The 14126-nt window shown below is 33.1% G+C and overlaps 1 protein-coding gene across 4 annotated transcripts; it reads left to right on the top strand.

Annotated features, from left to right (window-relative positions):
- Positions 1-1166: 1166 nt before the first annotated feature.
- On the top strand, positions 1167-11928 carry LOC127011542 (hemolysin E-like). Of its 4 annotated transcripts, none has more exons than XM_050888768.1 (3): positions 1167-1625; positions 8301-8364; positions 11803-11928. In XM_050888768.1, exons 1-3 carry the CDS (start codon positions 1256-1258, stop codon positions 11804-11806), a joined length of 438 nt encoding a protein of 145 aa, XP_050744725.1. In that variant the 5' UTR covers positions 1167-1255; the 3' UTR covers positions 11807-11928. The 4 variants fall into 4 exon arrangements, with proteins under 4 accessions (XP_050744725.1, XP_050744726.1, XP_050744724.1 ...); XM_050888769.1 differs by lacking the exon at positions 8301-8364 and adding an exon at positions 11603-11666; XM_050888767.1 differs by lacking the exon at positions 11803-11928 and adding an exon at positions 8501-8644.
- Positions 11929-14126: the final 2198 nt, after the last annotated feature.

Below are 14126 nucleotides of genomic sequence, written 5' to 3' on the forward strand. Positions count from 1 at the left end.
GCACCGTGAAACCAATTAACTAAATCACCAAAATTACGGTCAAATTAATAGGCTATTTTAACTGAACTTGAATTGTATTTCTCATAGAAAATCTATTAAAAAGTATATTTAATGCTTTATTGCATCACTGGATTGCCGTTTTCCTTAACAATTCCAAATACTTTGTTGAAAACCTGTTTAAATTACATAAGTTGTTGTATGATAAAATATAGGTTTTATTCTTAAAAGCATCGATCTTGCATAAGCCCAAGATCTAGGACGGCTTTTGGCTAATTGCCCCTGAAATCCCATTTATCACGCATCCGCCACGCCCCCTCGAAAGGTTGTTCCAATTTTGTTCCACCTAAAAAGCAAAAGCTGCTTAGATTCGAATAGAACCTCCTCACCACCCGGTGCCCACATATAGTGTGATATGATACGAACTCTTCGCTGGAGGACCAGCGCACTAACAAAAATGGAAACAAACTTTGGGAAGCCGAAGTTTCTATACCCTTTCAGGTCGTTCCCGTGGTGTAAATGTATATAAAGCTATTTTTGATTTGTAGAAAACGAAAATCTAATTACAGGAGTATTAATATAATGTGTTATTTCAATTTACTACCGTTTACTATTTTTCCAAAGTTATTTTTTTTAAATAAATACAAATTTTACCATAGTTATAATTAAAAAAAATTTTTTTTTAAATATTTCATTAATCATTACAATACAGCTATAGTAGGCCGGATTTGGGAAGGTTTCATAAAGATAGCGTTAAACTGAGAGACTAAGCTCGGTAAAAACATAGGGACATGGCTGATCCAGAATATTTATGCTGTTTAGGGTCATTTTAAAAGTTTTTGACAATAACTTTAAAGAAAAGTTATTTATTGAAATTTCGTTTGTAAGAACGATATCGGAAACCACCCTTCTATCACGAAAATGTAGCGTACTATTTTAATACATATAATGTGAATGCCAACGTATATATTCTTTTATGCATGGTCGTTTAGTTTTTTTAGTTTAGTAACAACAGCAAGTCGTCAATAATAACCGCATGTTATACCTATTTTATTATGCAAGATGATGATAATGAAATGACCTTAAAAAAGGCATCTTTAGAGTCTGGATAGATAAGGATTGCAATCGCAAAAGCGATTTCGAAGAAAAAGTGATAATCTTTTAGTATAAAGCCAGCCTATGGTTCGGTTTTAATTTAGTTGGAAGTCTCCTTTTTAAAACAATACATGTTCATGTCATTGTTTCTTTACGCTATTAAATGTATTTCACACAAATGAAGACCAAGTTCTTTTTTATATTCTTGTTATGTTTGAAGATTTCCCGCGGGAACTGTAATATCGAATACAATGCTAACGAACAATTGCAAATAAGTGCTAATATATTGCAAGTGTATAACCGAGATCTGGACAATTCCATAAAATGGAAGGAATTGAAAAACGTTAGTTTAGACCTCCAGGTGGAATATCACACTGACGAAACCATCTCTAGAATGGAAAAAATTCGCAATTTGATAAACGAAGCGGCCGATAGTTATTTTGAGTCTTCACACGAAATCTACGATTGGGCCAGTAATGTTGTATCAAAATTAACCACCTTCGAAAACTTGAAACGACGGAATAGGATTATTGGTAGGTTTATCGTCGATATAAGTCAACAAGGGAAAGAAAAAGCAGGGAAATCTATAAAAAAGCTCTTGATGGTGCGACAAAAATTCATCAACACTAGTGTGGAGTGCCAGAACATAATTCCATATTTCGATATAGACAAACTGAAGAAAAGTGATCGTTTTCAAAACAAAATGAACGATGTCCGACTATACGGGCATTTGGTTGCAATTGGTATATCTGTTTTTGTGGGAAGTATAGGATTAGTCCTTGATACGTTAACTTTACCAGGGATCGGAACTGTTTTTGTTTTAGCGGCGACTAAATTAGCAGATCAGCATGTAGGTTCAGAGGTTTCAGAATTAGAATTCGTTGATATTGTCGAAAAGGAATTGGTTAAAGTAAGGAACTACTTTGAGATATTGCATCCAAGATTAGATCAAGCTGCGGGACTAATAGACGATGTGGTGAAAGAAATAAACGACGAAATAAATAGGGTGCCCGATTTGAAGATCGAGGCGGAAAGCGTCATAGCTGTAGTTGAGAACAGTCTTAAAAAAAATGTAAGCTTTCTAGATGATAATGTTAATGAGATGCTAAAACAATGCTACAAATACAAATTGGTACACAGTAGTTGATTAGTTATTGAGAAAAACATAATTTTAGACCCAAGACACGCGTAATAATCAAGATTAAATTTAAGGGAATAACTTCAAATTGTAAAACATTCGCTTGAAATTGCAGAGCCGAACGCATAATAAAATAAAGTAAAAAAGCTCAGGCACGAAAACTGTTTTGTCTTTTGTTGTTTGATTGTAGAACTATGAAGTTTATATCAACAAGGATAATAAAGAAAAAAAATTCTATTTTTCAAATAAATGTTCACTGCAAAATTTACCTATTGTGAAAAAACCTTGATCACCTTTGCCTGCGGTTCTTTCATCTTGGTGGACATCTATGAACTCAGCAAATTTATCTTCATGTTAATAGGTTTCATCTGTGTTAGTATTATCACTGTGGACGGCAGTCCACGTAGTGACGAAGCGCACCAGGAGGGTCTGCGAAGGGAAATCAATCAAAAGGTCTTGCAAAAACTAAAAGAATTGCATACCGAGACTTAAAAAAAATCAATTGGATTGGAAGTGATGAAAGTATAAGAGTTAAAAAACTTTACCGCACTTTAACTTACTTTTTAACACAATTTTGAACGTTTCGCAAGTAACGACGTTCGGAATTTTTTTTCGAACTGTTAATCAAGATATCCAGCTTTTCATCATTTTTTTCTCATGCTGCAAATATTACTGTGCTAAATTAATAAAACTATTTCCTCTTCCAATACATTTCTTTTACACCATAACAAGTAAAAGTTTTTGTATTTCTACTGAGCTATCAGTTATTGCGCACATGGTTCCATTTTGGTATATGCCTGATCAATGCATTTTGATTTAAATGTACATATATAATAATTGAGTAAATGGTGCTTAAGCTAACAGTAGAAACGGCAATTTTGTAATTCTTATTATCACTAGAAACACTTGGAAATCGTTACACTTATTGTATAAATGACCTGTAAAAAGGCATCTTTACAGTCTGGATAGATAAGGATTGCGATCGCAACAGCGATTTCGAGAAAAAAGTGATAATCCTTTAGTATAAAGCCAGAATACGGTTGATTTTAATTTAGTTTGTTGTCTCCTTTTCAAGACAGTGCATCATCATGTCATTGCTTTTTCGCAATTCAATTTATTTTACTCAAATGAAGGCCAAGTTATTTTCTATATTCTTGTTATGTTTGGAGATTTCCCGCGGGAATTGCAATGTCGAATACAATGTTAACGAACAATTACAAATAAGTGCCAATATACTGCAAGTATATAATCGAGATCTCGACAATTCCATAAAATGGAAGGAATTGAAAAACGTTAATTTGAACCTCACGGTTGAATATCACACTGACGAAACCATCTCCAGAATGGGAAAAATACGCGAATTGATAAACGGAGCGGCCGACAGTTATTTTGAGTCTTCGCACGAAATCTACGATTGGACCAGTAATGTTATATCAAAATTAACCACCTTCGAAAACTTGAAACGACGAAATAGGATTATTGGTAGATTAATCGTCGACATAAGTCAAAAAGGAAAAGAAAAAGCAGAGAAATCAATAGAAAAGCTATTGATTGTGCGACAAAAATTTGCTAACGCTAGTGTAGAGTGCAAGAACATAATTCCATATTTCGATATAGATCAACTGAAGAAAAGTGATCGTTTCCAAGACAAGATAGACAGTATCCGACTATACGGGCATTTAGGTACATTTGGTGGGGCTGTGTTTTTGGGAAGTATAGGGGCTGTCCTTGGAACGTTACTTCTTCCAGGGTTCGGAACTTTGATTGCTGGAGTAGGTTTAGGACTGACATCACAGGCCGTAGGTTCAGTGGTTACAGAAGCTGTATTTGTTGAAGAGGTCGCACAGGAGTTGGTCAAAGTACAGAACTATTTTAAGATATTGTATCCAAGAATTGATAAAGCTGCGGGGCTAATAGACGATGTGGTGAAAGGAGTAAAAGACGAAATTAATAGGGTGACTGATTTGAAGAACGAGGCGGAAAGTGTCATAATCGTAGTTGAGGACAATCTTAAAAAAAATATTAGCCTAGTAGATGATAATGTAAAAAAGCTGCTGGACCAATGCAACGAATACAAATTGGTACACAGTACTTGATTATTTGTTGAGGAAAATTTAATTTGACCCATGAAGACTCAAGTCATGCATTATAATTAAGAATAAATTTGTGGAATTAACTTCAAATTGTAAAACCGTTTCCTAACACACACTTAAATGTAAAATTGGAGAGCAGAAGGCCTAATAAAATAAAGTTAATCAAAGCACGCTATTCGATCGCTCCGATTTAGTATAAAACAGCCAAACATGAAAAATATTTTGCCTTTTGATTCATTTGATTCATCGACTAAAAAGTTTATTTCAAAAATATTAATATACAAAATGAAATTATATATTTTTTAAGTAAATATACAATACCTAACTTAACTTTTGTGTAAATTGGTTTTTATATTTATACATAAGCGAAAAATTTTTAAGAATACAAATAAAGAAATTAATGAACATTCAATTTGAAAAATTGTTGGTTTCAAAAAAAAAAAACCATGATGTAATATTTTTATTCACATTTATATTTCACTACTACACAACACGAAGAAATTAAAATCTTCTGTATTCGCCCGGGATTAAAAGGTATTGTAAAAACAAAATGGATTGTTTAATAAGACCCTAAGTTGTCCGCTCAATTGAAATACGGGTTAAATGACAACTCAACTGTTGGATGCTCCGTTCGAAAGTAATACGTTAAACAAGACAGTGGTGGGCAATTTCAAATGAAAATATTATTTTGTTTGTGATTTTTTCCCAAAACGATATTTTAGAGTCCTGAAAATTCTAGACGAAGTTGAAAAGCTCAATATAAAAAACATTTTTTAATTTGTTTTTTATACCCTTGAAGAGGGTATAGTGATTTCAGTCAGAAGTTTGCAACGCAGTGAAGGAGACGTTTCCGACCCCATAAAGTACATATATTCTTGATCAGCGTCACTAGACGAGTCGATCTAGCCATGTCCGTCTGTCCGTTTCTACGCAAACTAGTCTCTCAGTTTTAAAGCTATCAGGCTGAAGCTTTCCTAAAAGTCTTCTTTCTAATGCAGGTAGTATATAACTCGGAACCAGCCGGATCGGACCACTATATCTTATAGTTCCCATAGGAACTATCGGGAAAAAAAAACTATATCATTCATTTTTTTATTTTTTTTTTAAATTGAATTTGGAAATTCGTAAAAATATAAAAAATTATATTCCCAATATTATAAGATAATATGTCAGACCACAACCGAAACTATAATTTGTTTTATATTATTTGACAGCTATCTGATATAGTCGTTCGGTTTTGATAAAATTTAATTCGAAATTCAGAACAAATGAAAAAAGTTTATTTCTAAGCTAAGAAGGTTATATATTTAAAAAACCTTAAGGAATATAATTTTTATACCCTTGCAGAGGGTATAATGATTTGAGTCAGAAGATTGCAACGCAGTGAAGGAATCGTTTCCGACCCCACAAAGTATATAGATTCTTGATCGGCGTGACTAGACGAGTCGATCTAGCCATGTCCGTCTGTCCGTCCATCTGTCCGTCCGTCTGTCTGTCCGTTTCTACGCAAACTAGTCTCTCAGTTTTAAAGCTATCGGGCTGAAACTTTCCCAAAAGCCTTCTTTCTATTGCAGGTAGTATATAAGGCGGAACCAGATGGATCGGACAACTTGGGATATCATTTTAAAAATTTTGATATCACAACATTGATTAGGTCTTATAAGTGCAAGAGTATACAAAATTCGGCTTTCCCAATATAACTTCCTTTCTAGTTTATATATATATGTCATATATTTATTTTATTTATTTCTTTTTCGGAATTAATTCTGTTTGCAGATAATAAGTAAACATTTCATTTTATTTAAAAAAAATAGATGGAATTATTACCGCATTTGGGATCATTTTTAATTAAGCTTATCGTTAGGGTTTTTTTGTTTTGTCGAACTCAAATTCGGTTTTCTAATAAATGCATAACGGATGATCACCCTATTATCAAGCTCATAATTCCAATATGGTATTTTTTTAATTTTTTGGAAATAACCGGAAATCGTCAGTAATAACCGCATATTACACTTGTTCTATGTTGAGAGATGATGATAATGACCTTGAAAAATGAAGTCAGAGTGTATACAGATAAGACAATTTCGGCGAAAAATATAAATTAATATTTTCGAAGAAAAAACATAAAAATATTTAGTATAAAGCCAGCCTGTGCTTTGATTGTTGTTCAGTTCGTAGTCTCCTTTTCAAGACAGTGTCTGTTTATGTAATTTTTTCTTCGCGATTCAATTTATTTTACTCAAATGAAGACCAAGTTATTTTGTATATTCTTGTTATGTTTGGAGATTTCCCGCGGGAATTGTAATGTCGAATACAATGTTAACGAACAATTACAAATAAGTGCCAATATACTGCAAGTATATAATCGAGACCTCGACAATTCCATAAAATGGAAGGAATTGAAAAACGTTAATTTGAACCTCACGGTTGAATATCACACTGACGAAACCATCTTTAGAATGGGAAAAATACGCGAATTGATAAACGGAGCGGCCGACAGTTATTTTGAGTCTTCGCACGAAATCTACGATTGGACCAGTAATGTTATATCAAAATTAACCACCTTCGAAAACTTGAAACGACGGAATAGGATTATTGGTAGATTAATCGTCGACATAAGTCAAAAAGGAAAAGAAAAAGCAGAGAAATCAATAGAAAAGCTATTGATTGTTCGCCAAAAATTCGCCAACGCCAGTGTAGAGTGCAAAAACATAATTCCATACTTCGACATAGATCAACTGAAGAAAAGTGATCGTTTTCAAGCAAAGATAGGCGAAATCCGACTATACGGGCATTTGGGTACATTTGGTGGGGCTGCGTTTTTGGGAAGTATAGGGGCTGTTCTTGGAACGTTACTTCTTCCAGGGCTCGGAACTTTGATTGCTGGAGTAGCTTTAGGAGTGACATCACAGGTCGTAGGTTCAGTGGTTACAGAAGCTGTATTTGTTGAAGAGGTCGCACAGGAGTTGGTCAAAGTACAGAACTATTTTAAGATATTGTATCCAAGAATTGATAAAGCTGCGGGGCTAATAGACGATGTGGTGAAAGGAGTAAAAGACGAAATTAATAGGGTGACTGATTTGAAGAACGAGGCGGAAAGTGTCATAATCGTAGTTGAGGACAATCTTAAAAAAAATATTAGCCTAGTAGATGATAATGTAAAAAAGCTGCTGGACCAATGCAACGAATACAAATTGGTACACAGTACTTGATTATTTATTGAGGAAAATTTAATTTGACCCATGAAGACTCAAGTCATGCATTATAATTAAGAATAAATTTATGGAATTAACTTCAAATTGTAAAACCACACACAATTAAATGTAAAATTGGAGAGCAGAAGGCATAATAAAATAAAGTTAATCAAAGCACGCTATTCGATCGCTCCGATTTAGTATAAAACAGCCAAACATGAAAAATATTTTGCCTTTTGTAATTTGATTCATCGACTAAAAAGTTTATTTCAAAAATATTAATATACAAAATGAAATTATATATTTTTTAAGCAAATATCCAATGCCTAACTTAACTGTTGTGTATATATTTATACATAAGCGAAAAATTTTTAAGAAGGCAAATAAAGAAATTAAAGAACATTCTATTTGAAAAATTGTTGGTTTCAAAAAAAAAAAACCATGATGTAATATTTTTATTTACATTTATATTTCACTACTACATATACACGAAGAAATTAAAATCTTCTGTATTCGCCCGGGATTAAAAGGTATTGTAAAAACAAAATGGATTGTTTAATAAGACCCTAAGTTGTCCGCTCAATTGAAATACGGGTTAAATGACAACTCAACTGTTGGATGCTCCGTTCAAAAGTAATACGTTAAACAAGATTTTGGTGGGCAATTTCAAATGAAAATATTATTTTGTTTGTCATTTTTTCCCAAAACGATATTTTAGAGTCCTGAAAATTCTAGACGAAGTTGAAAAGCTCATTTTTTAATTTGTTTTTTATACCCTTGCAGAGGGTATAATGATTTCAGTCAGAAGTTTGCAACGCAGTGAAGGAGACGTTTCCGACCCCATAAGGTACATATATTCTTGATCAGCGTCACTAGACGAGTCGATCTAGCCATGTCCGTCTGTCCGTTTCTACGCAAACTAGTCTCTCAGTTTTAAAGCTATCAGACTGCAAAATTTCCTAAAAGTCTTCTTTCTATTGCAGGTAGTATATAACTCGGAACCAGCCGGATCGGACCACTATATCTTATAGTTCCCATTGGAACTATCGGGAAAAAAAATTATATCATTCATTTTTTCAGACCTTTTTTCACATTTATATGTTAGAGTAGTCCGATTTTTATTAAATTGAATTTGAAATTCTTAAAAATATAAAAAATTATATTTCCAATATTATAAGATAATATGTCAGACCACCACCAAAACTATAATTTGTTTTATATTATTTCACCGATTGTTCCTATGACAGCTATATGATATAGTCGTTCGATTTTGATCAAATTTAATTTGAAATTCAGAAGAAATGAAACAAGTTTATTTCCAAGCTAAGAACGTTATATGTTTAAAAACACCAAAGATATAATTTTTATACCCTTGCAGAGGGTATAATGATTTCAGTCAGAAGTTTGCAACGCAGTGAAGGAATCTTTTCCGACCCCATAAAGTATATAGATTCTTGATCAGCGTCACTAGACGAGTCGATCTAGCCGTGTCCGTCTGTCCGCCTGTCTGTCTGTCCGTTTCTACGCAAACTAGTCTCTCAGTTTTAAAGCTATCGGACTGAAACTTTCCCAAAAGCCTTCTTTCTATTGCAGGTAGTATATAAGGCGGAACCAGATGGATCGGACAACTTGGAATATCATTTTAAGAATTTTTGAATTAAATTTTATAAATATCGGTCGCTCTAAAATATAGCTGTCAAAAAAAGATCATAAAAATAATTATTTACATTTTTTTTAATATCACAACATTGATTAGGTCTTATAACTGCAAGAGTATACAAAATTCGGCAATATAACTTCCATTTTTTGGTTATATATATATGTCATATATTTATTTTATTTATTTCTTTTTCAGAATTAATTCTGTTTGCAGAAAATAAGTAAACATTTCATTGTTATTTATGAAAAAATTGATGAAATTATTACCGCATTTGGGATCGTTTTTAATTAAGCTTATCCTTAAGGGTTTTTGTTTTGTCGAACGCAAATTCGGTTTTCTAATAAATGCATAACGGATGATAACCCTATTATCAAGCTCATAATTCCAATATGGTATTTTTTTAATTTTTTGGAAATAACCGGAAATCGTCAGTAATAACCGCATATTACACTTGTTCTATGTTGAGAGATGATGATAATGACCTTGAAAAATGAAGTCAGAGTGTATACAAATAAGACAATTTCGGCGAAAAATATAAATTAATATTTTCGAAGAAAAAACAAAAATATTTAGTATAAAGCCAGCCTGTGCTTTGATTGTTGTTCAGTTCGTAGTCTCCTTTTCAAGACAGTGTCTGTTTATGTAATTTTTTCTTCGCGATTCAATTTATTTTACTCAAATGAAGACCAAGTTATTTTGTATATTCTTGTTATGTTTGGAGATTTCCCGCGGGAATTGTAATGTCGAATACAATGTTAACGAACAATTACAAATAAGTGCCAATATACTGCAAGTATATAATCGAGACCTCGACAATTCCATAAAATGGAAGGAATTGAAAAACGTTAATTTGAACCTCACGGTTGAATATCACACTGACGAAACCATCTTCAGAATGGGAAAAATACGCGAATTGATAAACGGAGCGGCCGACAGTTATTTTGAGTCTTCGCACGAAATCTACGATTGGACCAGTAATGTTATATCAAAATTAACCACCTTCGAAAACTTGAAACGACGGAATAGGATTATTGGTAGATTAATCGTCGACATAAGTCAAAAAGGAAAAGAAAAAGCAGAGAAATCAATAGAAAAGCTATTGATTGTTCGCCAAAAATTCGCCAACGCCAGTGTAGAGTGCAAAAACATAATTCCATACTTCGACATAGATCAACTGAAGAAAAGTGATCGTTTTCAAGCAAAGATAGGCGAAATCCGACTATACGGGCATTTGGGTACATTTGGTGGGGCTGCGTTTTTGGGAAGTATAGGGGCTGTTCTTGGAACGTTACTTCTTCCAGGGCTCGGAACTTTGATTGCTGGAGTAGCTTTAGGAGTGACATCACAGGTCGTAGGTTCAGTGGTTACAGAAGCTGTATTTGTTGAAGAGGTCGCACAGGAGTTGGTCAAAGTACAGAACTATTTTAAGATATTGTATCCAAGAATTGATAAAGCTGCGGGGCTAATAGACGATGTGGTGAAAGGAGTAAAAGACGAAATTAATAGGGTGACTGATTTGAAGAACGAGGCGGAAAGTGTCATAATCGTAGTTGAGGACAATCTTAAAAAAAATATTAGCCTAGTAGATGATAATGTAAAAAAGCTGCTGGACCAATGCAACGAATACAAATTGGTACACAGTACTTGATTATTTATTGAGGAAAATTTAATTTGACCCATGAAGACTCAAGTCATGCATTATAATTAAGAATAAATTTATGGAATTAACTTCAAATTGTAAAACCTTTTCCTAACACACACTTAAATGTAAAATTGGAGAGCAGAAGGCCTAATAAAATAAAGTTAATCAAAGCACGCTATTCGATCGCTCCAATTTAGTATAAAACAGCCAAACATGAAAAATATTTTGCCATTTGTAATTTGATTCATCGACTAAAAAGTTTATTTCAAAAATATTAATATAAAAATGAAATTATATATTTTTTAAGCAAATATCCAATGCCTAACTTAACTGTTGTGTAAATTGGTTTTTATATTTATACATAGGCGAAAATTTTTAAGAACACAAATAAAGAAATTAATGAAAATTCAATTTGAAAAATTGTTGGTTTTAAAAAAAACCGTGATGTAATATTTTTATTTACATTTTTATTTCACTACTACATATACACGAAGAAACTAAAATCTTCTGTAATCGCCCGGGATTAAAAGGTATTGTAAAAACAAAATGGATTGTTTAATAAGACCCTAAGTTGTCCGCTCAATTGAAATACGGGTTAAATGACAACTCAACTGTTGGATGCTCCGTTCAAAAGTAATACGTTAAACAAGATTTTGGTGGGCAATTTCAAATGAAAATATTATTTTGTTTGTCATTTTTTCCCAAAACGATATTTTAGAGTCCTGAAAATTCTAGACGAAGTTGAAAAGCTCATTTTTTAATTTGTTTTTTATACCCTTGCAGAGGGTATAATGATTTCAGTCAGAAGTTTGCAACGCAGTGAAGGAGACGTTTCCGACCCCATAAGGTACATATATTCTTGATCAGCGTCACTAGACGAGTCGATCTAGCCATGTCCGTCTGTCCGTTTCTACGCAAACTAGTCTCTCAGTTTTAAAGCTATCAGACTGCAAAATATCCTAAAAGTCTTCTTTCTATTGCAGGTAGTATATAACTCGGAACCAGCCGGATCGGACCACTATATCTTATAGTTCCCATTGGAACTATCGGGAAAAAAAATTATATCATTCATTTTTTCAGACCTTTTTTCACATTTATATGTTAGAGTAGTCCGATCTTTATTAAATTGAATTTGAAATTCTTAAAAATATAAAAAATTATATTTCCAATATTATAAGATAATATGTCAGACCACCACCAAAACTATAATTTGTTTTATATTATTTCACCGATTGTTCCTATGACAGCTATATGATATAGTCGTTCGATTTTGATCAAATTTAATTTGAAATTCAGAACAAATGAAAAAAGTTTATTTCCAAGCTAAGAACGTTATATGTTTAAAAACACCAAACATTTCAGTCAGAAGTTTGCAACGCAGTGAAGGAATCGTTTCCGACCCCATAAAGTATATAGATTCTTGATCAGCGTGACTAGACGAGTCGATCTAGCCGTGTCCGTCTGTCCGCCTGTCTGTCTGTCCGTTTCTACGCAAACTAGTCTCTCAGTTTTAAAGCTATCGGACTGAAACTTTCCCAAAAGCCTTCTTTCTATTGCAGGTAGTATATAAGGCGGAACCAGATGGATCGGACAACTTGGGATATCATTTTAAGAATTTTTGAATTAAATTTTATAAATATCGGTCGCTCAAAAAAGCTGTCAAAAAAAGATCACAAAAATAATTATTTACATTTTTTTAATATCACAACATTGATTAGGTCTTATAACTGCAAGAGTATACAAAATTCGGCAATATAACTTCCATTTTTTGGTTATATATATATGTCATATATTTATTTTATTTATTTCTTTTTCGGAATTAATTCTGTTTGCAGATAATAAGTAAACATTTCATTTTATTTAAAAAAAATAGATGAAATTATTACCGCATTTGGGATCGTTTTTAATTAAGCTTATCCTTAAGGGTTTTTGTTTTGTCGAACGCAAATTCGGTTTTCTAATAAATGCATAACGGATGATCACCCTATTATCAAGCTCATAATTCCAATATGGTATTTTTTTAATTTTTTGGAAATAACCGGAAATCGTCAGTAATAACCGCATATTACACTTGTTCTATGTTGAGAGATGATGATAATGACCTTGAAAAATGAAGTCAATTTCGGCGAAAAATATAAATTAATATTTTCGAAGAAAAAACATAAAAATATTTAGTATAAAGCCAGCCTGTGCTTTGATTGTTGTTCAGTTCGTAGTCTCCTTTTCAAGACAGTGTCTGTTTATGTAATTTTTTCTTCGCGATTCAATTTATTTTACTCAAATGAAGACCAAGTTATTTTGTATATTCTTGTTATGTTTGGAGATTTCCCGCGGGAATTGTAATGTCGAATACAATATTAAGGAACAATTGGAAATAAGTCTCAATATACTGCAAATGTATAATCGAGATCTGGACAATTCCATAAAATGGAAGGAATTGAAAAGCGTTACTTTTGAGCTGAAGGATGAATATCACACTGACGAAACCATCTCTAGAATGGGAAAAATAAGCGAATGGATAAACGGAGCGGCCGACAGTTATTTTGAATCTTCACACGAAATCTACGGTTGGGCCAGTAATGTTGTATCAAAATTAACCACCTTCAAACGTTTAAAATTAAAGAATATAATTATTGCCGATTTAATCGTCGGCATAAGTAAACAAGGGAAAGAAAAAGCAGAGAAATCAATAGAAAAGCTCATGATTGTGCGACAAAAATTCGCCAACGCCAGTGTAGAGTGCAAAAACATAATTCCATACTTCGACATAGATAAACTGAAGAAAAGTGATCGTTTTCAAGCAAAGATAGGCGAAATCCGACTATACGGGCATTTAGGTACATTTGGTGGGACTGCGTTTATGGCATCCCTAGGGGCTGTCATTGGAAGTGTTGTGCCAGTGATCGGAACCGCGGCTGGTGCAGCGATAGGTGGACTAGCAACACAAGGTGTAGGTTCTGGGCTTACAGAATTTGTATTCGTTAAAAAGGTCGAAGAAGAATTGGTCGAAGTGCAAAACTATTTTAAGATATTGTATCAAAGTATTGATAAAGCTGCGGGGCTAATAGATGATGTGGTGAAAGGAGTAAGAGACGAAATTAATAGGGTGACTGACTTGAAGAACGAGGCGGAAAGCGTCACAATTGTAGTTCAGAACCAGCTTAAACAAAATATTGGCCTTGTGGATGATATTGTAAAACAGTTGCTGGATCAATGCAACGAATACAAATCGGTACACAGTACTTGATTACTAATTGATGAAAATTTAATTTGACCCAAGAAGACTCAAGTCATGCATAATAATCAA

Source organism: Drosophila biarmipes, chromosome 3R (genome assembly GCF_025231255.1).
Source record: "Drosophila biarmipes strain raj3 chromosome 3R, RU_DBia_V1.1, whole genome shotgun sequence".
Classification (NCBI taxonomy): Eukaryota; Metazoa; Arthropoda; class Insecta; order Diptera; family Drosophilidae; genus Drosophila; species Drosophila biarmipes.

Coding starts and splice junctions, on each gene's coding strand:
- LOC127011542 (XM_050888766.1), top strand. CDS start 9,857: ATGAAGACCAAGTTATTTTGTATATTCTTGTTATGTTTGGAGATTTCC.